At 37.6% G+C, this 26,213-nt stretch overlaps 1 protein-coding gene across 2 annotated transcripts in view; it reads right to left on the bottom strand.

Annotated features, from left to right (window-relative positions):
• Positions 1-203: 203 nt before the first annotated feature.
• Positions 204-26,213, bottom strand: part of kirrel3a (kirre like nephrin family adhesion molecule 3a) — a 169,239-nt gene continuing 143,229 nt past the window's right edge. Inside the window, exons 7-17 of one of the 2 annotated variants that reach the window (XM_051910728.1) lie at positions 24,563-24,711; positions 24,253-24,380; positions 21,368-21,494; positions 12,999-13,099; positions 10,651-10,849; positions 10,064-10,171; positions 8,252-8,335; positions 7,965-8,074; positions 5,890-5,976; positions 4,967-5,049; positions 2,238-2,400 (exon numbers count right to left, since the gene is read on the bottom strand). In XM_051910728.1, coding sequence (XP_051766688.1) covers positions 2,373-2,400; positions 4,967-5,049; positions 5,890-5,976; positions 7,965-8,074; positions 8,252-8,335; positions 10,064-10,171; positions 10,651-10,849; positions 12,999-13,099; positions 21,368-21,494; positions 24,253-24,380; positions 24,563-24,711 — 1,204 coding nt within the window. In that variant the 3' untranslated portion in view covers positions 2,238-2,372. Of the gene's footprint in view, positions 2,401-4,966; positions 5,050-5,889; positions 5,977-7,964; positions 8,075-8,251; positions 8,336-10,063; positions 10,172-10,650; positions 10,850-12,998; positions 13,100-21,367; positions 21,495-24,252; positions 24,381-24,562; positions 24,712-26,213 lie in introns of both variants that reach the window. The other variant, XM_051910726.1, reaches the window with a different exon arrangement.

The following is a 26,213-nucleotide window of genomic DNA, read 5'->3' as shown; positions in this document are numbered from 1 at the left end:
CGGAGCTTCTGCAACGTTGTTCATCAGTAATTCATGTTCATACATAATACATTGAAAATATATTGGTATATTTAGAAATGCACATTAACCAAGATTATTGAATGCTGTAAAAGTGTTGTTCACCATTGTTACTTCTTGATAAACAACGCATAAACTAATGTTAAGACATTTTAAAGTCCACTTTCTCCTGCATACTCATAATTTAGGCTGCTTTTGCTACTGTACTTTTACTTCTTTTCATATGAAATTCAGTACAGTGAATACCAGCCATCTGTTCCATGCAAATTAACATTTTGTCTTAAATGAAACTTGGTCACTCATGTTTTTATTTCTGTGCCATAAAGCACACTATATTAAACATCATGTTTTGACTATCTGTGATTGTGTTGCATCTTGCAGTGTTTGTGCTGTCAGAGTGAATAGACTGTTTGTCACTCAGTGTTAGAGTTTTCTTTCCAAAGAACAAGGAATGTCTCCTTTAAATGAAGCATTAGTGAAAACGTTCATAACCTATTCATCATACAGCATGCATATTTCAGTTGGTACATTTGAAATGACCCTCTGCTGACATAATTGGATTTGACAGGAAGTCATGAAAAAACATTACATGGACAAAAAAAAAAAAAAAAAAATATACGCCACCTCAGCTTTAATGACCACAGAACGTCTTTCCCACACACTGTTTTATTCAACACTTATTTTGTAATCATGATTATTTGATCAGTGTAATTGCTCTGATGCACAGCTCGAGTTAAAGTTTCACTCAGAACGTTCTGCAGGCTCATCCGACTACGGGAGGCACTTCCTGCATCAATTAAGCAATGTAAACGCTTACGCCAGACATTCAGGGGGGCTGCGGGAAAGAGAAGCTTACTTAAAACAGTGAGCTTAAACATATGGCAGCCTTAAAATAAGCACAACATAATAAAGAATTAAAAAAAACAAAAAAATGAGTTCAATCACACTCCCACCAGAATGGGGGGTTTATGAGCAATTATGTATAGAAAAACAACAACAACAGCACATTGTTGGAGGTATAAAAAAAGCTTTTAACAACAGAGCGTTTGAATTCACAGGACGTGTACATACGTAAACGCATTTATTAACCATGAAGTGTTGAAATGATCACCTCACATTTAATACGTGTTTAGAAAAAAAAGAGAAAAAAAATTGGGATTTACATTCTGGTCTCTGGCATGTAAACACTACGCTGTCCACGCTAGCAAAGCTCATGAAGAACTCTTCACACATGCAGTTTGGTCGTGTGTGTTTTTACACATTCGCTTTGCATTGGAAAAAAACACAAAGCATGAAATCGTAAAGACAAGAGACCACATAACGAGAGAGATGTAATTAAAAAACAGTTTAGTGCACACAAGTGAAATCTATCTTACAGAGTCTTTAGAAAAGCACAGAATGATCATTTTCAGCGACGACCTCAGGAGGATAATTCATCCTCGTTTAGATTTCTTTATCAGCATAGAAACACTGCGGTTGGCATTGAACAGACATCCTTGTGCTTTGGGCCACAGCAGAAGAACTACAAAACGGCCCAAGTTTGGCTCCTTGTTTAAAAAAAACGAATACAACCATCAAGTTTTTCCCGCATCTGAGTACCGGATCCCAGGCTGCATGGAACAGATTAGATCGGCTCACCGTGATAGTCAGTGATGATTGTGACTCCTGATTGTCATGTTATGAAACGACGTCCAAGGTTTTTTTTTCCCCTCGTTTTTCTTTTTCAAAATCGTAAGTCTTCCACAAAGAACATGAGATCTAAAAAACACGCTACTCTTCAAAATATACAGAAATATGAGCTTGAGATGTCGGAATTGTCTTTCCAAGCTAGCGACGCTTGAATTTGTTCACGAATGATGCATGAAGCACAGGTGACTCACCTTTAGTGTTCGTTCAAAAGCACGTCCGATTCTCACGTTAAACGTGCGTCTGCATTCGTTTCTGCAGCGGTCGGGTCAGGTCCGAGTTTTGGGACGACGACTGTGAGTAGTGGGATGAAGACGACGCAGAGGCTTTGCTAGCTTTGTCGAACTGCACGTATCCATCCTGCTTGCTGTAGCTGCTGACACTGCTGTCGCACTGCGTGTCCTGGAACGAGCTGGAATCGCTCAGCGATCCCCTCTGGAACTCGCGTTCGCACAGCTCGATGGAACTGCTGCCCATGCCCAGCACGAAACGCTGGCTGTAATCATATAGGCGATTGGGACCGGCGCCCAGCGTGTTGTAAATGTTGGTGTAAGACATGCCGGTGGGGACGCGGTGCTTTCCGAGGGTCGCCGTGGCAGGGTTTCGGACCTCTGTGTTCTGGTTGGCTGTCAGAGAAATGGTAGGGGTTGGCTGTTCTTTGAAGGTGTTCACGCTGTAGTATCCATTGGTTGGATCCTATGAGATATAAATAAATACATTTCATCAATCATTTAATTATTTGGACTCTTTCTATGCAAATAAGCTATCGGAAAAAGAATGGCAATGACTTAAATTACAAATGCATGGCACAGTGCTATGATAGCACATATAGTGTAAGTTAAACTGTGGCGGATATGTAAGTCCCTGTTTACACCTGGTATTAAGATGTTTTGGTCAATCGAATCACAAGTAGGAAGATGCTAAATTTTTATGTTATGTTATGAGCTTGTCCACTTTCGAGCACTTCCAAAGGTAGTCGAAAACGACCGGATTGCTTTCATAGTGTAGATGTTCATGTGGTTGAATGTGTTCGAACAGCCACAAAAAACCACCTACTCTCCATCTACTGACCTACAGTAATGCGTAAACATTAGGGGCTTTCGCACCGAATAGTTCTAGGAACTCAGTTATAGAAACTGGCCACTAGGATAGTTCCCCAAAAAACTAATAAGGAACTCTGAAGCGTCCGACAGCGGCGTCTTTAAGCGCGGCATTTACAAACTCTAAAAACCGGTGGATGGAGGATGCTGTGATCGGAACTGTGTTTGTTGTGTGTTGTGGGTTTCGTGATAACAGAGATAGAATGTGAACGCATAATTTACACGACTGAAAGAGCAAAAAGTGGGGCTAAGAGACGAAATCTCCTATGACAACTTTCAGTATTACATATCATCGAGGCGGAGAAAAGAACACAACCCTGCAGACAACAGGTAAATACTGTTATCGCTGTTTTCCATGTGCGTTAATTAAATATGTTTACACAGCTTTTTAAAAATGGTGGGTGCCGGTGTTTGACATGTGTTTGACCAATCAATGTACACTTACGTCACTGATAGTTCCTATAGTGCTGGTTTAGATCCTACTCTGTAGTAGGATCTAATTTAGTTCCCCCAAAAGGAGTTCCTAGAACTAACATTCCTAGTTCCAGCAGTGCGAACACGGCAAAATCTGGGTACTGTAGCCAATAGTTCTAGGAACTATGAAAAGGTTCCTCCGGTGCAAAAGCCCCTATTATTGGAAGCGCGCTAGCCAGACAGGATTTAAACTGTAGCTTTCAGTGACAGTGCAGAAACGAAAGCTGATGCTCCCCGTATGTTTTTCCGTCGTCACTGTGCGCATTCATACGTAAAATGCACAAGCTTATTTTGTCCATTATATCAAAAGATCTGAAAAAAACTATCTCTACTTGTGATCCGATCGACCAAAACGCATCTTAATACCAGGTGGAAACGGTATAAATAGGCTCTTTTCTGTTGAAATAACAACGTAATGAATTCTCACCTTAATAGAAGTCAATGAATCATTAAACACATCAAATGATTCTTTCTTTTTGTTTGTGGATAATTCACAGGATGTTTTCATAAAGCTTGACATCTAAATAATCTGTTTATCTGAAGTCTGTTAGCACAGTTATTCATTTTATCAAACAATTATTTATATTACAGGACTTTTACAGTATATACCTTTCAGCCGAATTAAAAGTAGAATGATAGAAAAAGAGAAAGGAAACTGTAATTTTCCTCTCATGTATTTGTAAGCTGTAAAAAGCCAAGGTCAAGTTCAGCTCACACTAATTATAGGCAGCGTGACATGGAAATTAGGGAACAGACTGATAACTGTCCCACGCTAAGAAGATTACATGGTTTAGTGGTGTGAAACAGTCATCTCCAGCATAAACAGTCAAATCCTGTTATCAGCTAATTAAATGGGCCTTGACGATTCATGTCGGCATTAAATATGCGAAATAATCTCCATAAAATTCACTCACATTTTATTTTTGGCCAATTTCTATATAGATAACATATATCTGCTCTTTCTTTTTAATCCTAGTGGCCTTGTGGGAGCGTTGAGGTGAAACAACTCAGAGATTCCTGGAAAAAAAATAGTATGGTGTACACTTTTACCGCTGTCAGAGTCAAGGCCGCACCTCTCTGAATGAAGACCAGCGGGCTAATCGTACTAGATGGACTGGGATATTTCAAGATTGACAGTAGATTTCCGCCTTAGAGGGACCAACATTTTCTGAAGAAACTCCTGAGAAAATGTGCATTCTCTCCTTTGTTCACTTCACATAAGTTTTGTGTTCTCCTTGCAAAAGTTTTGCATTCCCCCAACTCTATGTTAGGAGTATATATAGGAAAATATATATTTAAATGGAGGAAAAATAATTAAATGCTCTTACGTTCTCTCGCAAAAGTTTAGCATTCCCCGAAAAACGTTATTTTTGGTTTGCAAAAGTTTAGCATTCCCCGAAAAACGTTATTTTCGGTTCGCAAAAGTTTTGCGTTCCCCTGAGAAACACTGTATTCTCTTCACAAAGATTTTGTGTTCCCCCAAAGATAAAGTTTCTTGGGAAATGCAAGACTTTTGCAAGACAAGGTAAAAGCATTTAAATATAATTTTTTCCACCCATCTCATATTTTGCCATGTTCACTCGTAAAGAACTCAAAAGTTTTGCGAGCTAATGCAAAGTTTCTCAAGGGAACGCAAAACATTTGCAGGACAATGCAAAGGCATTGAAATATATATATTTTTTCATCACCTTGGACTCCATAGGCTCGGGTCCTGAAGTCGAGTCTGCTCACTTCCAAATGTAACGGCAAGTTCACTATTCACCTTCATGTTCTTCAAACGAGTTACATGATTGTGTTAAATAATGATGATAAGGAACAGACATGTTCATGCTGGTGCAAGTTAAAGTCTAAAATCCTAAAATCCCTTTGGTAATTTGTTTAATGCTATAGGTTAGTTTTGCTGTTGCAAGACAATCAATTTAAAATATTCATAATACTATATTATTTCAACATTGTTTCTTTGAAAGTCACACGTATCTAAAGGAAAGTATATGATGTTTTATCTTTGATAAATGTTTTTCTCTTTGTAAATGACACTCAATAGGAAGTCGCAAGTCAAAGTTTCTATCTTTTGTTAGTTATGCTTGCCTAAGCACACATGACTAATGATGGATGCTGTGTCTTAAATGTGCAATTTCCAAAGATCTTAACAAGTCCTTGAAATATTGAGCTTTTGAAATTATCTGAAAGACTAAAAAGTTCCAGACAAAAGTTCCAGACTGAAGTCTAGCCAAGCGGCTTTCATTAAACGAATTAGCATGCACATTCAAACAAATGCCCCAGTACTTCTCAATTACCAGAGAATATAATGAAAAACTGGGCTGTGGAGATCTGACATGCAGTCAGTCAGTTTGACAACATGTCCGTTTATTAACATTTCTATAATGGACTTAGTAAAGAAAAAGAACATGGCAAGGAATTCTGAAAAAAGTCAGAGAGCGAGAGTTCCCACAACTCTGCTTTATTAGATTCTGTGAGATTACCCGGCTGTTGTATTAAATCTGTTTTTTATGAGCGTGATGGAGAAATGCCTCTCTGGGGTTCTTTAATGGTGACAGATGTGAGTCCTGCAGAGTTCTTCCCCCCGTCTCTCCATCCCTCTGTTCATCACCTTAATGTGTTGTAGCTCCCTCTCCTCCTCCTGCAGGACCTCCAACTGTTTTAACACCGATTCTTGCTGAAACTCGGCTCTCTCCATCTAAAAGCAGAGAGAAAGTGAGATGATGCAGTAGATGTGACTGGTATTGATTTCAGCCTGTAAGCATGTACGAGAGCATTTCAGCATCTAGCAAGAACAGAAATTCCCTCAAAGCTCAAGTCTGATCTGAACCCGGTCAAAGTTCAAGGATGCTGCAGTGCTGTGATTTGAGTGCTGCAGGGGTAGATAGGTAGGAAGACGAAAAAACCTGTTTATGCTGACAGCGACTTAAAGCGAAGACGTGACAAGAAACCGGCAATTGTAACAGCGATGTGGGCATTTCCAGCAACTCAACAATGTTGAGAAAAGTATGGCTTTATGCAAATGAACAGCAATTATTTATGCAAACAATTCAGTGGCTATCAATGGTAGCGAAGACTTGTGGTCCTATTTTAACGATCTAAGCGCATGGTCTGAAGCGCATGTGTCCGAATCCACTTTTGCTAGTTTAATGACGGAAAAAAATGGATGTTGCGCCAGGCGCATGGTCCAAAAGGGTTGTACCTAGTCTCTTAAAGGATTAGTTCACTTTAAAATGAAAATTACCCTAAGATTTACTCACCCTCAAGCCATCCTAGGTGTATATGACTTTCTTTTTTCTGAAGAACACAATCGGAGTTATATTAATAAATATCCTGATGCATCCAAGCTTTATAATGGTAGTGAACGGGACCAGTGAGTTTGAAGCTCAAGAAAGTGCATCCATCCATTATAAACATACTCCAAACAGCTCCGGGGGGTTAATAAATGCCGTCTGAAGTGAAGCGATGCATTTGTGTAATAAAAATATCCATATTTAAAAGTTATAAAGTAAAATATCTAGCTTCCACCAGACCGCCTTCCATATTTAACTTACAAAAACTGACATCGCGTCAGTTCTGCTTTTTTTATAAGTTGAATACGGAAGGCATAGGGCATAGTGTAAGCGTTTGGAACTGCGAGAGGCATTACACTTTCTTTGTAAGTTGAATACGGAAGGCGGTCTGGCGGAAGCTAGATATTTTACTTTATAACTTGTTAAATATGGATATTTTTCCTACACAATCTCTTCACTTCAGAGGGCCTTTATTAACACCCAGGAGCCGTGTGGAGTACGTTTCCAAAGCTTGGATGCGTCAGGATATTTATTAATATAAATCCGATTGTGTTCATCAGAAAGAAGAAAGTCATATATATACCTAGGATGGCTTGAGGGTGAGTAAATCTTGGGGTAATTTTCATTTTAAAGTGAACTAATTCTTTAATGAGTCATGGGTGTGTTGTGGGCGTAACGTGCAATTAACCAATCAGAGTGTCATCTCTCATTCTCTTTAAAAGTCAGGTGCGCTTGCACCATGGTGGATTGCTATTTACATGACGGAATATAGACACCCTCAACCTGACAAGTCAGTTTAAATACATGTGTGTATTGCCATGATTGGTCAAATAATTAACCAATTTCATTTGTCATAATAGGCAAATAGGCAATTCTCTGTAAATAGGCAATTCTGATACATGCAATGACTATTATGACATGTAGGCATTTTTATCTTTATATACACAATAATAATCTTTTACATTGTATTCCTTTTATTTTTAATATTTGGCATGTTTGTGTGTGCTAAATAAGAATTTAGTCTTATTTTTACTGACAATGCATATAATTTGTGAGAAGACCAATAATGTGATGGCATCCAGTGACATGATCGTCTACAATCAATATTTGAACATTATAACAACAAAAAACAAGGCTAACCACAGCAAGATAACTATCACATCTTGTATTTTTAGGATAAAGAATGTTTGACTCTTCAGACTCAAAACATATGAATGTGTACGCAAACGCTTCTAGCTTGACTTTTAAGCTCTGTAGGAGCCAATTTACACCTGCATTTAGGGCTGATAACATCAGAATAACAGAAAAATGCTAAACAGATGAAAAGGAAGTCAGAGAGAAGTGTGTGTATGTGGGGTGGTGGGCTGGTGGGGGGTTAAGAGTGCAAACTCACCATCATTTGCTTCATGTTGCTGTGTTCTTCCGGTTCTCTGGCTGCATTATTGTCCTTATGGACAATCTCCACTCGGATGTCGTTTTTAGCGGATACGACCCCTTTGAGATCTGGCAGAAATCATTCTGATTAGCCACAGTGACGCAAGCCACACAATATCCTACAGACATGATTCTGAGTATCCCTTCACAGACCCGTGAATGTGCAGCACTCGCTGGTGAACAACATGCAGGTATACTTTCCATAAACCTGGCTGCTAATTTGAAAGAGGTGACAGAAGGGCTTACTTTCACTTTTTAATGTGCCGGAGAGCTCTCGCTGCCGAGAGGAGAGTGACACTGGGAGTGATGACATCACCAGGTGCATGTCCTCTGTGGTGCACAGTCACAACATGCAAAGAAAGAAATATCACTTGTTAAAAAAATTAGGTCTTTACAGTCCCGGTCAGATAAAGCCCGGCTGCTGCTGGTAAGGAGCCGGAGCTCACCGCTAATGGAGGCAATTTGCGAAAGGAAAGATAAGACAATAAAGACCTCAGATAGACTAAGACGTGAGTAAGGTGCGGGTGTGCTCTTATCATTGCGTGGTACAGTGTTGAGGAAGCTACTCAGAAAATGTGGCTTGCCGAGTTGCAAGTTACTGGAACCTTAAAGGAGTTCAACTACTGTCAAGCCTCCCATTTGAACAGTAGCTGCATTACAGGTTAAAGTAGCTAACTACCCTGAACTAATCATGCAATTTCAATTTAATACTATATATATATATATATATATCAATCAAAAGTTTACATACCCCTTGCAGAATCTGCAAAATTTGAATTATTTTAACAAAACAAGAGGCATCATACAAAATTATTTTGAAATCCAACTTTTCACACTGAGGACAATTGAGGGACTCAAACACAACTATTAAAAAAGGTTCAAACATTCACTGACGCCTTTAGAAGGAAACATGATGCATTAAGAGTCGGGGAGTGAAAACTTTTGAACAGGATGAAGATGTCCAAATTTTTCTTATTTTGTTTAAATATCATATTTTTTCATTTAGTACTGCCCTTCAGAAGCAACAGAAGATACTTGCATGTTTCCCGGAAGACAGATTAAGTACAATTTACCTTGATCTTCAAATTCAAAAAGCTTTCACCCCCCGGCTCTTAATGCATCGTGTTTCCTTCTGGAGCGTCAGTGAATGTTTGAACCTTTTTTAATAGTTGTGTTTGAATCCCTCAATTGTCCTCAGTGTGAAAAGATGGATCTCAGAATCATACAGTCACTGCTGGAAAGGGTTCAAATATGCAAAAAATGATGAAAAACTGAAGAATCTGCAGGACCTGGAGGATTTTTCTGAAGAATGTAGGGCAGTTTCACTGCTCAGGACAAACAAGGGGCTCCTGAAGAACCATCACAAAACAAAACAAACAAAACAGCCATGGATCATCCAGGTAACCACACACAGTATTAAGAATCAAGGGTATGTAAACTTTTGAGCAGGGTCATTTTTATAAATTCAGCTATTTTTTTTTCTTGTGGATTAAATACAGTACTACATTTTGCAGATTCTGCAAGGGATTCACAAACTATCAAGCAGCACTGTATATATAATGATAATATTAAATTGAAATTTACAGATAAAATGTACACTAAATGCAATTATTAAAACTAAAAGACTACATAATTTATATAACTGAGTAAAAAACAGTGATAAACAACAAAGTCTTTTTATTATTTATTTCAATTATTTATTTATTTATTTATTTATTTCAGACTTCCCAGGAGAGTTTGTTTGGCTTTATACAATATAATATAAAAAGAGCGATGTAGTGTTTTGTCACGCTACGCTGCTAATTGTTGGAAAAACAACTTATTATTGGAAAACAACACTAATTTGACAACATCTGAACTGCCGTCATGCTACAGGAAAATGTAGTTAAGCAGTGTTCCTATTAATTAGCTTCTTTCCAACACTGTGTGGATAAAGTTGTGCTACACTGTGCAATACTGCATTACAAGTTGAGTCTAAAAGCGGTGGGTGTCTCAGTGGACGTGTGGAGCGAGTCGCCTCTGTGTTTCTGTCTTTGTAGAAACAACGAGCTCACTTACTCCTCTGCAGTCGAGCGCAGCAGAAAGCCCCCAGGGTCCCAATGAGGACGATGAGAGCCAGGAAAGCTCCCACTGCAACCCCGATGATGACGGCCAAGCGCAAAGACCCTAAGGAGAACACAGAACCGCTGGGATCATCAGACAACCAGTGACAGAACGTAGAACAGTCCGGATCAGGAGCCTGTTTGTCACTTGAGGAGACATAATGAAGTCGAGTTCCAAGAGTCTTCGATTAAATCCTATGGGGATGAGCTGACCTCTTTGAATAACTCAGCTCTGCACCTTGGGAGCCGGCTTTACTAGAGGAAAATGGGCCAGTATTTGAATAAAAAAATACCATCTAATTTCATTTAAATATTTCAAAGAAATCATAAAGGCGAGTAAAAAGGATTAAGGGCTGTTTAAATTAGATCACAAATGGAAGTTCTGAATATGTCGGAATTCCATTAAGGAAATCCACACATTTAAGTAGGTGACATTTACCTGAATAAACAGACTATGATCCAGTCTTTGCCCTAATGCTCGGAAAAATCAAGTCAGGGCACTTAATCACTGCGAGACATGAGTAAAACAGACTTGATTATTACCTTGCTCTTTGAGGCGAATGATCTCGGTGTCAGAGCCGAAACTGTTCCATGCGGTGCAGTTGTAGATGGTTTGGAAGTCAGCAGGAACGATGTTGCTCATGGTGAGGGTGGAGATGACGCCTTCCTCTGTGCTCACGGTCTCCACGGTATAACGGCCCGATGTTCCTGATTCCAGCACCGTTTCTTTCCATGACCATGCCTGCATAAAATATACACATAAAAATTAAGTAAATAACACTGAAAAGTAAATATTAAATTATTTTTTTGGTTTACTTACTATTCCTAAGTTCTTGCAACTTTTAGGAACAGAAGTAAAGCGTTTCAGCACCATTTTGCTATTACGAAATAATGTTTTTTAAAGCTGAGCCCACAAGCACAGCAGGTCAGTTGGATTAATGCATTTTTTAGTTCAAATAGGCCTAGACTGAAAAAATGCTTTTGCGGTTCAGTCCTTTCTAGCTCTTCCCAGCATGCATCGGGACATGAATAATTAATATGGTTGCACTGTCTGACGGTTTGCCAATTTGATTTACACTCGTTGTCCTGTGATGTCAGGAGGAGTTTGTTCCTCGATTTAAAGTGATTGATTGTTTCATGCACCAAGTGTTGAAGGTCTGTGTGTGGTGGTATTTCACAAATGTTTTTTTTGCCTCGTGAGTGGTTACGTGATGTTCTCAATAGTTTCTGTCAAATTCACTTAGAAAATGAGCTTTAAGCACATAATTAAATGAACTATTTAATGTTGCACAGAACTCTGATTCTTTAAATAATATAATTATATTATTTAAAATTACAACAGAAGTCATGGCAACTTGACGTTTTAAATTCAGTCAAGACATTTACTTTAAGGAAATCAACTTTTTAAAAAAAAATGTTTCTTCATCTATAATCATCTTGGTTTTGTTAAAGTGACTCAAACCACTGAAATAAACCCAAACACTCAAGCGATAAATCATGTTTAATAGATCTTCATTGCTTTAAAAGATCGGTTTAATGTGTTTAAATCTAAAAGCATTAAAAGGTAGTAGACTGTGGACTGTCTTGTCCACTTATTCTGGCACAGACCTATCCACTTGTACAAAAAGGAACCATGTGACCAACATGTAACGTGACCAGCCATGGTCCAGTTTTTACTTATAGGGACAGATAAATATAAAATCCGACATAAGTCTCAGAACAAACCTGATTATACAAATAAACAGATTATTATAGTGCCCTTTAAAATCTTTGGAGTTAGTAAGATTTCTGAAAGACTTTTGAAAGTCTCTGATGCTGATCAAACATACAGTAAAACTGCGAAAAATATTATTAACATTTAAAATAACTGTTTTCTGTTTTAAAATGTAATTTATTCCTGTGATGCCAAGTTGAATTTTTCAGCATCATTACTCCAGTCTTCAGTGTCACATGATCCTTCAGAAATAATTCTAATACGTTGATTTGGTAACATTTCTTATTACTGAAAACTTGTTGTGCTGATTAATATTTTTGTAGAAACCATCATATATGTGACCCTGGACCACAAAACCAGTCATAAGTCACATGGGTATTTCATGGGTATATTGTACATGGGTTTCTTTTATGCAAAAAATCATTAGGATATTAAGCAAAGATCATGTTCCATGAAGATATTTTGTACTTTTCCTACAATAAATATATATATAAAAAAATATTTTTGTAAGTAATATGACTTCATTTGGACAACTTTAAAGGCGATTTTCTGGGCCAAATATTGTCTTATCCTAACAAACCATATATCAGTGGAAAGCTTATTTATTATTTATTATTTTATCTCAATTTCAATAAATTGACCCTTATGACTGGTTTTGTGGTCCAGGGTCACATATATATGTTTGTCTTTACTGTCACTTTTAATCAATTTAATGCACCCTTGCTTAACAAAAGTAAAAAATTTATTAAAATATCTTACTGACCTCAACCTTTTAAATGGTAGTGTATATAAATATTATTATTATTATTATAAACATTTTAATAGCATATTTTAATTATATTAATAGTATATGAGAAACATTAAATATTGATTTGAATATTGACTACAATAAATATTGATTTGAGTATTACTGACATGATTCAGAAATATTTGACCACTAAATACACAGAATGACTGATAGATGGAAACGTGGATATAAACAAAGCTGAATATATAAGTAAATATATTAATATATAAATATTATTATTATAAAATATTTAATATCACATTTTATAATAAAATTATAATATTAGATTTTTATAATACTACAAGTAAGTGGAGATTAAGTATTGATTTAAAATTCTTAAAATGATTCCTAAATATTTGATAGATTGATAGATGGATAGATAGGACTCACAATGCGGTCCGGAGGAGGAGTGCTGCGGATGAAGCACTTGATCTGGCCCTTCTCCCCGTACAGAGCCTGCTGCGTCTGTGTGCTGGAGATGGTGGGAGGCCCTGAAACAAACAACAGACTGTCAAGCTTCCTATCTGACAGCTGAACCGCCTGCACACCACATCAGCTCACATCCTCCCTGAGAACAGAGATGACAGGACATAAGCTGCTGTTTTCATTATCTCCAATCTGCTTTTGATTATCTTCTATCTTAAGATGAGGAGTTAGAGTAAAGAATCAAGGACAAACTTTTGCATGCGGTATTTCACTGCTTCTTATTCACTGACCGCTCGCAATCAAGTTCATAATAACCAGCCTCTAAATGCCCAGTGAGAATTTAAATGAAGTCATTGTCATTCTTTTCAGAACAAACATGCTTCCTTTCTATTTAAATTAGGCTCATTATAGATTGTGCCTAAACTCGGTGCTGTTTGACTGGCACAGTTATCAATGCACTATTACGGTCAGTGCAGTTTCCTTTCAAAGAGATGTTCATGCACATTTTCCATTGATCACTGCATTCATCAAACGATGATCAAATGATGGAAAAGAGGCACACATATAACCAGGCGCACATCCAGACAAGATCAGATTCAGGTATCTGAATTGTAGATTTTGTGGACACGTTCACGCCGTTACCGGATTTGCATATTTTTCCAGTGAATCAGGCACTTAAACAAAAAGAGAGTAAGACAAATACAGTGGCCACAAATTCACTCTTAGTGAATTGTATTGTTAAACATTTAACACTTTACCCTACAGCTTAAAGTATAGCAATGTAACAGAAGTAGTGACAGATAATTTCTTTTGTATTGTGATGTACATCTGAATAAAACGGATTATCAAAAAAAGAAAAAAAGTAAGATGGTGCTTGATTAGGTGGACTTGATTAGAATACTAGAGAGAAGTCTGACATTTCACATTTTGATTAAAAATTAATGTAAAAAAAAATACAAAATGAAACATGCATTAGTGTTGTCAAATCGATTAATCACATCTAACATAAAAGTTTGTGTTTACATAATATATGTGTGTGTATATATATTATTACATTTATATATATTACACGTCTGTGTGTGTGTGTGTGTGTGTTTGTGTGTGTGTATACACACACATACAGTATATTTATTCATACATATATATATATATATATATATATATATATAACGGCTTGCGCTCTTCAGATACAATGACACAATATGACAGAGAGTTTGTGTTTTAAAGCGAAACAGACACTGGAATGAATAATTCTCTCTGATATAATCAGCATGGACTTTAAGATCATCTAACTGTGTGACGTAAATTACGTTATGACGCAATTTCACATGCTTCCGTAATGTTTTCGCATGAAATGCATCAAATTATCTTAACGCGCTAAGGATTTTGAATTAATCGCATACGTTAAGGTTGACAGCACTTATATATATATATATACAGGGCTTGACATTAACTTTTTTGCTCACCAGCCACTGTGGCTAGTGGTTTTCCAAAGTTACTAGCCACTCAGCATTTTCACTGGCCACAATTTTGCTGTTGGGATTACATTTTATATGATTAAAGTTGACTTTGGCATGCTACAATTACTTGATTTTGAGTCATTTTACTTGATTAGCTAGATTTAAAACCCTTTCAAACGTTCAAATGCAGATTGACCACCTAAATCAAGACTAGGACTACATGGTATATCAGCTGGTATGTATGGGTGGGCAAAGGGTGGGTAATATGACCATAATATGATACATTTTATAACTGTATAAGTTATTTTTGTTAGGCTATATAAAAAGAACAAAGAAGCAAATTAGCAAATTACAATACAATAGTAAATAGCCTAAACTCTTTTTTCAGATACAGTAGGTTTATTTAACATTTATTTAACATCTTCTGTTGTTTGATTAACATTAATGACATACAGATATTTAATTGGGCTGCTGAATGCATGTATGTAATATACTGACACATATCCAGTTTTTACCAACCTGTTTACGCCGACTTAAGCCATAACCGACTGTATTCACGTGAGATACTCCAACGATGGACATTTTGACATCCGTGTGTGCGTGTATTTGACTATTCAGGCGCAAGGAGAACTGATCGCGCGTGCGACAGAGAGAGAACGCTTCTTTTGTGTGTCATTCAGTCCGATTCCGCCGATCCCGCCTTCACTAACTGCAAGTTAATCTACAAAGAAATTGTGATCAGATTGTAATTTTGTGCTACGATGAGCTTAGCTACCTTTCATTTGACTGTAGGCTAAAATTATATCATACCCGCCAAAGTGGCTAGTGGGAGTGGCTGTCTTACCCGCCACAGCTGAAATCTACCTGCATTTGGCGGGTGTTAATGTCAAGCCCTGTATATATATATACACACACACACACACACACACACATATTATGTAAACAAACTTTTATGTTAGATGATATTAATCACGATTAATCTATTTGACAGCACTGAATCATTCACAATCGGATCAATAAGTTGCACTTAGAAAAGACCAATTTAAATTTCATATAACTGGATCAAATTTACTGAAAAGATCCAACTCAAACAAATATTTGACCATACATTTTACACAGTTCACTGTACGTTTTCTCACAAATACACCAAAGAGAGCTAAGGAGGATGTTAAGATTTGTTATTCGCTGAATAACAACTTAAATTTCAGTCTGTTCCTCACTCAAAACCATCATATTACTTGAACATGAATAGCATGGAACACTTTTTTGGTGCTTTTTTTTTTTTTTGTCATTTGGAGCTTGACAGTTCCAGTGCTCATTATATTGAAAACTGGCATGATATTCTCCAACAATTTACGTCTTGTGCTTCACGGAAGAAAGAAAGTTATACGGGGTTGGAATGACATGAGGGTGAGTAAATAATGACAGAATTCTCATTTTTGGATGAGCTAGTCACTTAACTCTTCCCATTGCATCTTATTCAACAAAACTGGAAATAATGCTTAGAGTAAACTTCATAATTTCATAAATAATTAAAAGTGAAAGAGAAAAGAGGGAGATAAAATCATAATAAATACAATCATAACATTTCCATTTCTCCATCCACAGCAGATTGAGGTTCATTATGTGTCTCTATATGAAAACAGATTTTCATTTTAATTGGAATTCGGGTGTCTCTGTGTGCGAGTACTATCCCATCAATTACAGATCCCAGCAGCGTGCAGGAGTCTTCTGTACACACCGAAGCACCGTCTCTCTGGAGAGAGCGAGACAATGCTCTCGCTTTCCCCAGCACCCTCTTAATCACACGTGCGCTCAAAGGCTGCAGTCGGGCAGAGGGATGGGACGCTTTTTCCGTGCTCTTCCAGCGGCAGTCTGCTCAGATCGTGTCCTCTGGGGGAGCCAAACAAATCTGACAGGGGATCATGGCCATAAATGAGGGCTGTAATTAAACAGCTTTATCTCTTAGGCTCAGACGGGAAACAAGCGGAGAAGGGAGAGAGAGCGGGATGTGAGACTGAGCCACACGAGGAAGGTGGCGTCACGCGTCTCGCTCCGTGCCTGACGACGCTCTGCACGTACAATGGGAAACAAGGAGGCCCGATCATCTACTCTAACTGCTCTAAGTCTAATTTAGCATATAATATAAACATGTATACATTGCCCGGGCAAAAAAATAATAATTTAAATAGGCAAATGCTTAAAGTCTATGAATGGATCATTACTGCTGTGATTATTATGTGTCTAGCATGTTATATTTTTGGGAACAGTTCTTCTAATCCTAATTAATGGAGTGTGTAGCTTTACATTTCTGAAACAACCATGTAGGAAGACACATCATGGTTATATTCCAGGATGACAATGTCAAGATTCATCAGGATCAAATTGTGAAAGAATGGCTGGGAGGGAGCATTAAGAATAATTTTCATACAGGAATTTGCACCTCTGAGTCCAGACCTTAAATTCATTAAAAGTCTTTGGGATGTGCTGGAGTAGACTTTACAGAGTGCTCACCTTTTGCATTGTCAATACAAGATCTTGACCAAAAATCAATGCACCTCTTGATGGAAATACACTGCAAAAATGCTTTTATTACGTAGTATCTTTGTCTTGTTTCCAGTCCAAATATCAAAAGCTTCTTAAATCCAGATGCTTTTACTAGATAAGTAAAATGATATAAGATATTTTTCTTGTTTTCTGAAGAAAAAAAAAAAAAATGAAGTGAGATTTTGCTTAATACAAGAATCAGAAACAAGATTATTTTTCTTATCCCATTGGCAGATAATTTTGCTTGTTTTAAGCAAAACAAGCAAAATTTTGATTCAACACTTCATTTTGATTTTTTCCCCAAGAAAACAAGAAAAATTATCTTATGTCATTTTACATATCTAGTAAAAGTATCTGGATTTAAGAATTTTTAGATATTTAAACTGGAAACAAGACAAAAATACTAAAGAAGAAAAACATTTTTTTGCAGTGATATGTAACTGGGGTGCATTTGGCTGCATTTTATTTTGCAATTTAACTTGACCACTGTTGTATGGTGCTATAAACATTCCTCCCTTTTTTGCTTTTGATTTCTAGCAAGTAAGAAGACTTGTCTAAAGGGTGAACAGAAAGAAGAAGTGAGAGAGGGTGGCAGGGAGATGCTCAAAAAACAAACCATTGGCTCTAGGACAATCAGTTTTGGTGAGGGCGCACAACTTCTTAAAACTACAGCAAACTGCATTCGACAACACTTCCATAACATGCTTCTGAAATGGCATCCTAAGTTGTTAATGGGTGTTTGGTTTCCTGTTTATTTTAAGATGAACTGAGGTTAATCCAAAACCAGAACCGAGTTGGTTTGTTTCATTTCTTCGGGTTTAGGAGTACTTTTTGAAGTTTGAAGTTTAAAAGCACCTTTTTTCTTAGATGAGGGTCACAAGCTGTGTAAGGATTGCAGAGATATTGATCTGTTTCCGTGAGGTGGCTCATTCACACACGTCGTTATCAAATACATAAAATCATCTGTGTTTGTCAAAGAGATGCTCTTGCAGCCTAATGGACTCTAATGTGGTTATTCATTAATGATATATTATAATATCAGTAATCGTATTTCCCGTTCATCATCTGCCTAATCCATCTAATTTCTGGTATTTAAGCACTAATGTGTCTCCTCTGTTTATTAGCATATGGCTGCACATTTCTTAAAGAGACAGTTCACCCAAAAACTCTCATTTACTCATCCTCATGCCAGTCCAAACCTGCATGACTTTCTTTCTTCTTAAAAGGATAGTTCACCCAAAAATGAAAATTCTGTCAGGGCGAGATCTGTTTGGTTACAAACATTCTTCCAAATATCTTCTTTTGTGTTCAGCAGAACAAAAAAAATTATACAGGTTTGGAACAACTTGAGGGTGAGTAAATGATGACAAAATTTTCATTTTTGGGTGAACTATCCCTTTAAAATATAAAATTTGATACTTTAAAGAACACCTTTGAAGCTTGGCATAAATAATGACAGAACTCACTGTCATTAACTCACCATTATTAAACTAGAGTAACTGCAACATCCAAATGGCTTGATCATCACAGACATGAACTAGTGTCAAAAACTTGGTGTTGCTGCATTACTTGCATGTTCACATCCTCAGCAAAAGTTCATTGGTTATAGAATAGGAGCAGATATGGGTCATCGAGAACCATCTCTGACAATGAGGTGACTGAGCTACATTATCATATAGACCTTAACTTTTTGGGTTCTTGATTTGCATCAGGAACACAACTTCATTTACATTGTGGGTGGTTTTACAGACTGCATAAAATATTTGGATTTTAAATGTTCAGTCTGGCTGAATCCAAAGTACTTTGTAGGCTTTGTCAGTGCTACATTGTGATAAAGACCTCAGGAGCGACCTTAGACCCTTCTGTGGAACACAAAAGGAGATTTTGGCATTTGGCAGAATGTACAGTATATACTTTGTTCTAATACATAAAAAAAAAGTCATGATTGCTTTTTAAGTTTCAAAAATTACCTTTAAAGTATCTTAGAAAAGGATCACAGAAGTGGTCTATACACCCATGTGCTTCTGAAGCCATATTAAACAATAGCTTTTTGTGAGGAACAGGTTAAAAATGTAGATTTTATACACTGAAAATCTTTCCTTTCACCACAGCTCTGTCTCTCTCTTGTGCAGTTTTAAAAAATGATGTGAGACAAATTGTAGCGCCAAATTTTTAGTTTAAAGGGCACATATAATGAAAATCTGACGTTTTCTGTGTTGAAGTACTATAATCGGGTCGCCGGTGCATCTACCAAGCCAGAAAACGTGAAAAAGGACAACCCAGTAACTTTGTTTTGCTAAGCCTTTCTCTGCAAGCATGTGAAAAAACAAGCTGCTCAAATTTCGTTCCCTTGTGACGCAGGAAGGGGATCTTATTATAATAATACTGCCCCTAAATCTGCACATTTCAACCCACGGCGCCGCCATTTTGTTTTCGCAAGCAACAATGGTGTATCAGTTCTAACACTATGGCAAAAGTTCGAGCAAAGCATGCTAACTGTTCTGTCATTGGCTGCACAGATGAGCACAGAACACTATTTAGTGTCGCAGCCTCAGAGGAGACAAGAGAACAGTGGATTTATTTTATTTTCAATGGAAATCACCCAGAAACAGTAAGCAAATCTTGCTTGTGTGTGCTAATCACTTCAAGTTGAGTGCTTTCTCAACCTTGGACAGTACAAAGAAGGATTTGCTTCAAAGTTGTTCCTGAACGAGGGAACGATACCAACCTAATGAGGCAAAGCTGCAGGTGAAGAAAATTTAAGTATTTTTAAGTCGGACTGCTTCACAAACGAGGGTCAGTTCAATGCTTGATTTGAACAAAAGATTAACATGACAGCACATGCTAATCGATGAGTTGAATCAACGTAACTCCACAGCAGCTACATAAATTCATCCACTAACCATTCAGAAACGTCCAGTTGCATTTTAAAAGTTGGAAGTTGGAAGTCTTCTTCCTGAGTCTCTCCATCAGTGTCTGACTCCAGTTTGAACAATGTAAGGCTGAACACCGTTACTGACAATCGTCATTTTGGCTGCGTGACATTCTCCAGCTTTGTTGTCGTTGAGCAACGAAGTGCGAGCTGTTAAAGCTCCGCCCTCTTCTGGAAAGCAGCAGCTCATTTGCATTAAAGGGACACACACCTAAATACGGGCAAATTTGACAAGCTTTAATAATGATCTGTGGGATTTTAAGATGAAACTTCACAGACATACTTCACCAGAAACAATATATTACGTCTTATGAAAAGGGGCATAATAGGTCAAACATCATTTGGTCCCAATGTGTCTTATAGCCGAATTACATCTTAGTCTTAAAATTTCAGTCTGTTTCTTACACAAAGACTTCAGAAGACTTGGAACGCAGTGCGCAAGTCAAACAGACATGACTTTTATGTTGCATTTTGTCATTTTTGGAGCTTAACATCCTTCAGAACATCTCCTTTTGTGTTTCACAAGAAGATACAAAGTAATAGAGGTTTGGAGCGACACAAGTGTTGAGTAAGTGATGGCAGAATTTTCATTTTTGATTGAATTGTTCCTGGATTAGACTGGATTAGACACAAGGACTCAAGGAGGCCCACAGTCACACACGCTGACCCGACCCTGATCTCAACCCAGTAACACCACAAGAGGAAAAACAGCAAAGATTAAGAATTCATAGAGCGCTGAACAGGCTTATTGCCTCACAGGAGCAGGCCGGTGTTATTGCAAAGCCCTGAGGACTTAAAAGTTTCCATCAAAACAAATGGATAAAGCATACAAAGCTCCATAACACTTTTTCATGAGCTACTCTAGAGAGAGAATAACCAATAAAATGACGCCTACAGCAAGACAAAGCAAAACAACCAAAACACGTATATGTATATGGTCTTTGCTGGTGCTGGTATTGTTTGAACTCCCCAGAAAGGCCTGTGATATTTTTTTGATTACATTTCAGGGAAAGACACTTCTTGAAGTGTGGGGTTAATCAATATGCCCATATTGATTCAGAAACCCGGCAGAGTCCTTAAAGCAAATCACACGGCCCCGGGTCTGTCATCTATGACGAGTGAGAAGAAATGATGAGAGCGGTTCGAGATCATCTCTCCTGATTACGGCGCCCATATCTTTGAGGGTCATAGAGCATGTCTCAGTTATTGCAAAGCTAAACAGTGTAGAAAACATCCCCTTTACCCCGAGCGAAATGTGGCTTGATCCTGCTTTTGAGAGGCTCTTCCAGCTCTTGTGAGTCAAAGCAATCAAAACCCGAAGCAAATGAGAATTCGTTGAAGGGTCCTGATCAGGCCGACAGACTGCATATAAACAAAGCATTTAAAGTATTTACCGTTGACAGTAAGCGTGACCTCCTTCTCTCCCACTCCCACTCGCGGCACCACAGCTCGACATACGTATTTCCCAGCGTCCTCCTGTCTCACTGCCTTCAGTGTCAAGGTGTTCTCGTTGCTTAGCACCTGCAAGGTAACAGATGTTTGGAAAAAAAACACAACACCACAGTCTGAGCAACTTTGTGGATATCATTAAAAAGTTTTCTCTTCCTTGTCTTTTTTTTTTTTTTTTTTGAAGCAAATATATGAAGCAGAACTGCTTCTATAATTAACCATCACTGTAGTCACAAATACAGCTTCTTGCTTGTGTTTTGACTTCATCTCGACATCAGTTGTGAGATCCTAACAGATGACGACCCAAACAAACACAATGTGCTCTACTGAGGGTCCATTAGCCCTTGAAACTCAACTGTCACAGCTGCCATCAAAAATAGTTCCGTCACATGTCGGAAACATTCATCACATCCAGATGGAGAATTAAATAAAACTCCATAAGTCAGGGTTGTGCGGCATTCAAAAATTTAATTGAGAATTAATTTTAAAGGTGAAGTATGTAATATTTTTATGTTAAAATACATTCTCTTGTTCATTGTCTACTATTAGTATGCCATTAATGGGTTTATCTCACCCAAAAGTGTAAACATTAAGAGCGGTCTGCTCAGATCTGTCAGTCTCTTTCCAGCTCAATCTATAACATGAGTTTGGTGTGTGGCTACTGTAGCAGGTGGAGCCAGAGGGTGTTTAGCCGCTGTGGGACCATGACTGACGTATTATGGGAAAAGGCAATCAGCTTCAGTTACAGAAGAGCAAGCCAAATTTCACTACATTTAGACCTTCAAAGATTAAACAGGTCATTAAACAGGTCATGAACATGTCAAAGCAAATGGGACATTGCAATGAAATGGGCTACAGTGGACGCTTCAAAACAACATCATCATGCACCCATTCAGGAAGACAAATGTTTTAGTTTATATAGTTTACTTTGATTGTGTCCATTGTAGACAACCTCAAACAGTTGTTGTGCGTCATGTCAAAAAATGTGCCCAGTGCAGATATGTTGGATCGTTTTATTCTAAGCACCAGTAAAAGCTGTATTTATGATGTCTGAGGTGAGAAAATATACTGCATTTTTGTAAATCCGCTAGGTGCCACTAATGTCGCAGAACTACATACTTCACCTTTAAATTCCTGAATTTGATCTGAAGGAGCAAACAGAATGCAGAAAAAAAAACTTTGGTTCGACAAAGCCTTTGTTTGAAAGCTTTGAAAAAGCTTTTTTCTTTTGAAGTTTGAACATTTATGAGCCTTTTACTGTGCATTTAGCCCGCCGCTGGCAAAAGCGTCAAAATTTGCTATGGCTGCCCTGCCAACAACGCTGTAGAAAGATTTGTGGATGCTCTGACGTAGATCGAATGCTTGGTCTTGTAAACTTTATTTAAAAGCACCGCAAAGCAAACAAGCATGTTGATCAGTATTTGTGTAGACTGACCACAAGTAGGGTAAAAGTTAACCTCATGAAATCTTTTAAATGTGAAAGAAACTGATCGATGGAAAGAACTGAACAACTGACCCTTCTCAGGGAGTTTGATTGACAGGCGATCTAACCAATCATAATGCCGAATCTGCTGTTATATCCGACAAAGCAGTCAGGGGAGTTAGTAGATTATGTTGGTGGACTTGAACCTGAAAAATGGTGTGTACTGACGTCCTTCCGTGGTTGAAACAACATTCTTTCTGATGTTCATTCATGTTTATTTGATACTATAAATTCACTAGTAGGAACAGATGATTGGTTCACGAGCCGCTTGAACTGAGGCACTGCAGCGATCTGTCACGACACATTAAAGAGCCACAAAACGGTATTTATTGTTTAAATTGTTTCTTAAATTACAATATTTAAAATTTGAGAGTTTGTTTTATATCGAAAGTAACCTTCTCTGCCTTGTCTGTCGACGCATTGTCGGTGTCATCTTTGCTCCGCGCTGTACCTTTTTCACTGCGTGAGAACATGATGTGTGGCGTGAGAGCGGCATGGCTTGTCGGATATAGCAACAGTAACTAAACGGGGCGAACGGTCAATTACGTTTGCTAAGGAAATAAACCAATTAAAAGCCATTTGTGTTTTTCTTATTTATGTCCCTGTATGCAAACAGGGACACATCATATATTATTGGGAAACCCGCCACAGCAATTATCAACCTCTCCTCCATTTTGCTTGGGAACTAATGTTTGGACGGAACCAAAGTTTACACGACTGGAATCCTCTCAAGTGGAGGACTTCTACATTCTGATTGGTTGCTGGCTAACCGCGTCTTAGCTCATTACCATAAAGTTTCCCTGACTTCAACTTTCCTCAACGCCCACCGCCCACCGCCCAAGACACGCTGCTGCTCGCCAGAGCTTGCCACCAGCTCACACTGAAAATGAATGACTTCTGGTCACTTCGGCACTCTCGCCGGCGGCATTCTGAACGCACAGTTAGACAGGGTTTTTATTATTAACTAAAAATAAAAATAAAACTATTAAATACATTTTTGTTAATTGGAGTGAAACTTAATAAAAACTTAAGCTAAACCATGGCAACTAACAGAAATGCATTTAAGAGAAGTCAAAACACTAAAATTACTAACTGGAAAAAAAAAACTAAAACTTAACCAAAACTGAAAATAAAATAAATAAAATTAATTAGTAATGTTAAAAAAGTTAAAATAAAAATGACAAAAAGCACATAACAAATTTACTAAAACTTGAACTAAAATTAAAATGTAAAGTATAAAAGAGGAAATTATAAAAATGAAAGCTAATTCAAAATATTAACAGGACTAATAGTAGTTACACAGAAGCATAGATAAATATTCTGAATAGTGCAGAGAAAAGTACGTACGACTCCATGGCCCCTTTTCATCCAGACGATGGTGAGCGAAGGGTTCCCAATCCAAGCGCAACTGAACACGGCATCAGAACCCCGGTCTACCTGGAGGCTCTGGGGATCAGCAGCCAGACGAGGGCCGACTACAAAACAAAAACAAACAAATGTTCATTAATTTTTATTATATGCAAAAGAACATTCAGGGAAGAAAGTCATGTAGGTTTGAAATGACAAATCATTGAAATCATGAATCATTAATCATTTCTGAATAAACCATAAAATGAAAAGAAACATCTATATGCAGTAGGTACGCTGTTAAACTCACAGTAAACATCCACATTGCGACTGATGTTGGTGCTTCCCAGGGCATTGGTGACCTCACAGGATACTGGTTCAGTGAAGAAGGAATGATCAACCAGCACCTCATAAGTGTCTCCCGTCGCGTCTGTGATCATGTTTCCCCCCTTCGCCCATCTAATTATCCATCAGAGACAAAAACAGAGCAAGAAAATGAACAACCCTGATGGACGCTGCCAAGGTTTTTTCCCAGATCTGCTCTAAAGATCAAAGGCAGTAAGAAAGGTATTTTTTCACGGGCAAATGACTGAGATCATGTCTTATTTGCATGGTGTACTGAAACAACAAAAGCATCCTTCAGAGTGTCTAATGTAATTTTCAGGACACCGCATGTTTTTTATTTTTTTATTCGTGCCTTTTCATTTTCATGCTGTCGGCAGGCCGTGTCTTCTTTGGCGGAAGAATAACAGGAACACATTAAGAGGTTTTAGATGCTGCCTCTGTCATTGGCACCCTTTGATGCTGCAGTCATTATAGTGAAATGTAAAGAGGGAAAGAAACCACTGACAACACAAGCGAACGCTACTGCTCTGGTTCATACGGGAAGATCAAGCACTGAGCAGATGGACTTTTGTTTGCATCTGTGAAGTAAAAGTGGACAGTGTTACAGAAATAAATAAGAATTTGATATAATGAATGTATTCAACACAACTGTCTGCTTTTATTTTATGTTTGGTATTTTCATCGCTTTTGTTGGCAGTGGAGAAGCTCAACAATAACCTTTTTTCTGCTGGACAGAAAAAAATGGCAAAAATGAAATATTTCATCAGTGTCAGAAGCAATAGAGCAATTAGAATTTCTTATTTACAATGACTGTACAACAAATAACATGTATTTTAAAAGGTATATACATTTATGTATACACTGAAAATATTTTTAATGGTTTTGAAAGAAGTCTCGTATGCAAACCAAGGCTGCATTTATTTGTAAAAATACAGTAAAAACAATAATATTGTATAATTTCAAATAACTGTTTTCGGTAACACTTTGTTAGTGTCATAGTTACATGTTACTACATGTACTTACTATAGTAATAAGTCAATTATGGATAATTGCTAGGGTTTTAATTAATAATTAATAGGGTTAGTAACTAACCATAAACCAAACCCTAACCCCAACCGTAACTCTTTAGGAAGTACATGTAGTTAATTAATATTACTCAGTACTTATTTGAGTAAGTACAATGTAACTACGTCACCTTAAAATAAAGTGTTACCCCGTTTTCTATTTTAGTGTATTTGTAAAAAGTTATTCCAGTGATAGCAAATCTGCATTTCAAAAGTGCCAAAGAAATTTCTTACTATTATCAATGTCAAAAATGGCTGTGCTGCTTAATATTATTTGGCAAACCATGATACTGTAATGCGTTCAAAATGTTGCTGTTGTTGTATTTAAGGATGTGTTTAATGTTAACGTTGTACTTTATTCATTTGGTGTTGAGGAACTGTTATTACCACAGTCATCGGCCTCATCCAGGACAGTGATGAGTCTGCATACGAACAAGAGGTTTAGCGGCTGGCTGTCTGGTGCAGTCATAACATGCTCAAAACAGTGGAGATGATAGTAGACTTCAGGAGAATCCCCCCAGCACTCCCATCCCATCCACTCAACATCATGAG

This window comes from Ctenopharyngodon idella, chromosome 10 (genome assembly GCF_019924925.1).
Source record: "Ctenopharyngodon idella isolate HZGC_01 chromosome 10, HZGC01, whole genome shotgun sequence".
Classification (NCBI taxonomy): domain Eukaryota; kingdom Metazoa; phylum Chordata; class Actinopteri; order Cypriniformes; family Xenocyprididae; genus Ctenopharyngodon; species Ctenopharyngodon idella.
Note: the sequence above shows the minus strand (reverse complement) of the source record. Positions and strands in the feature narration are given on the sequence as shown.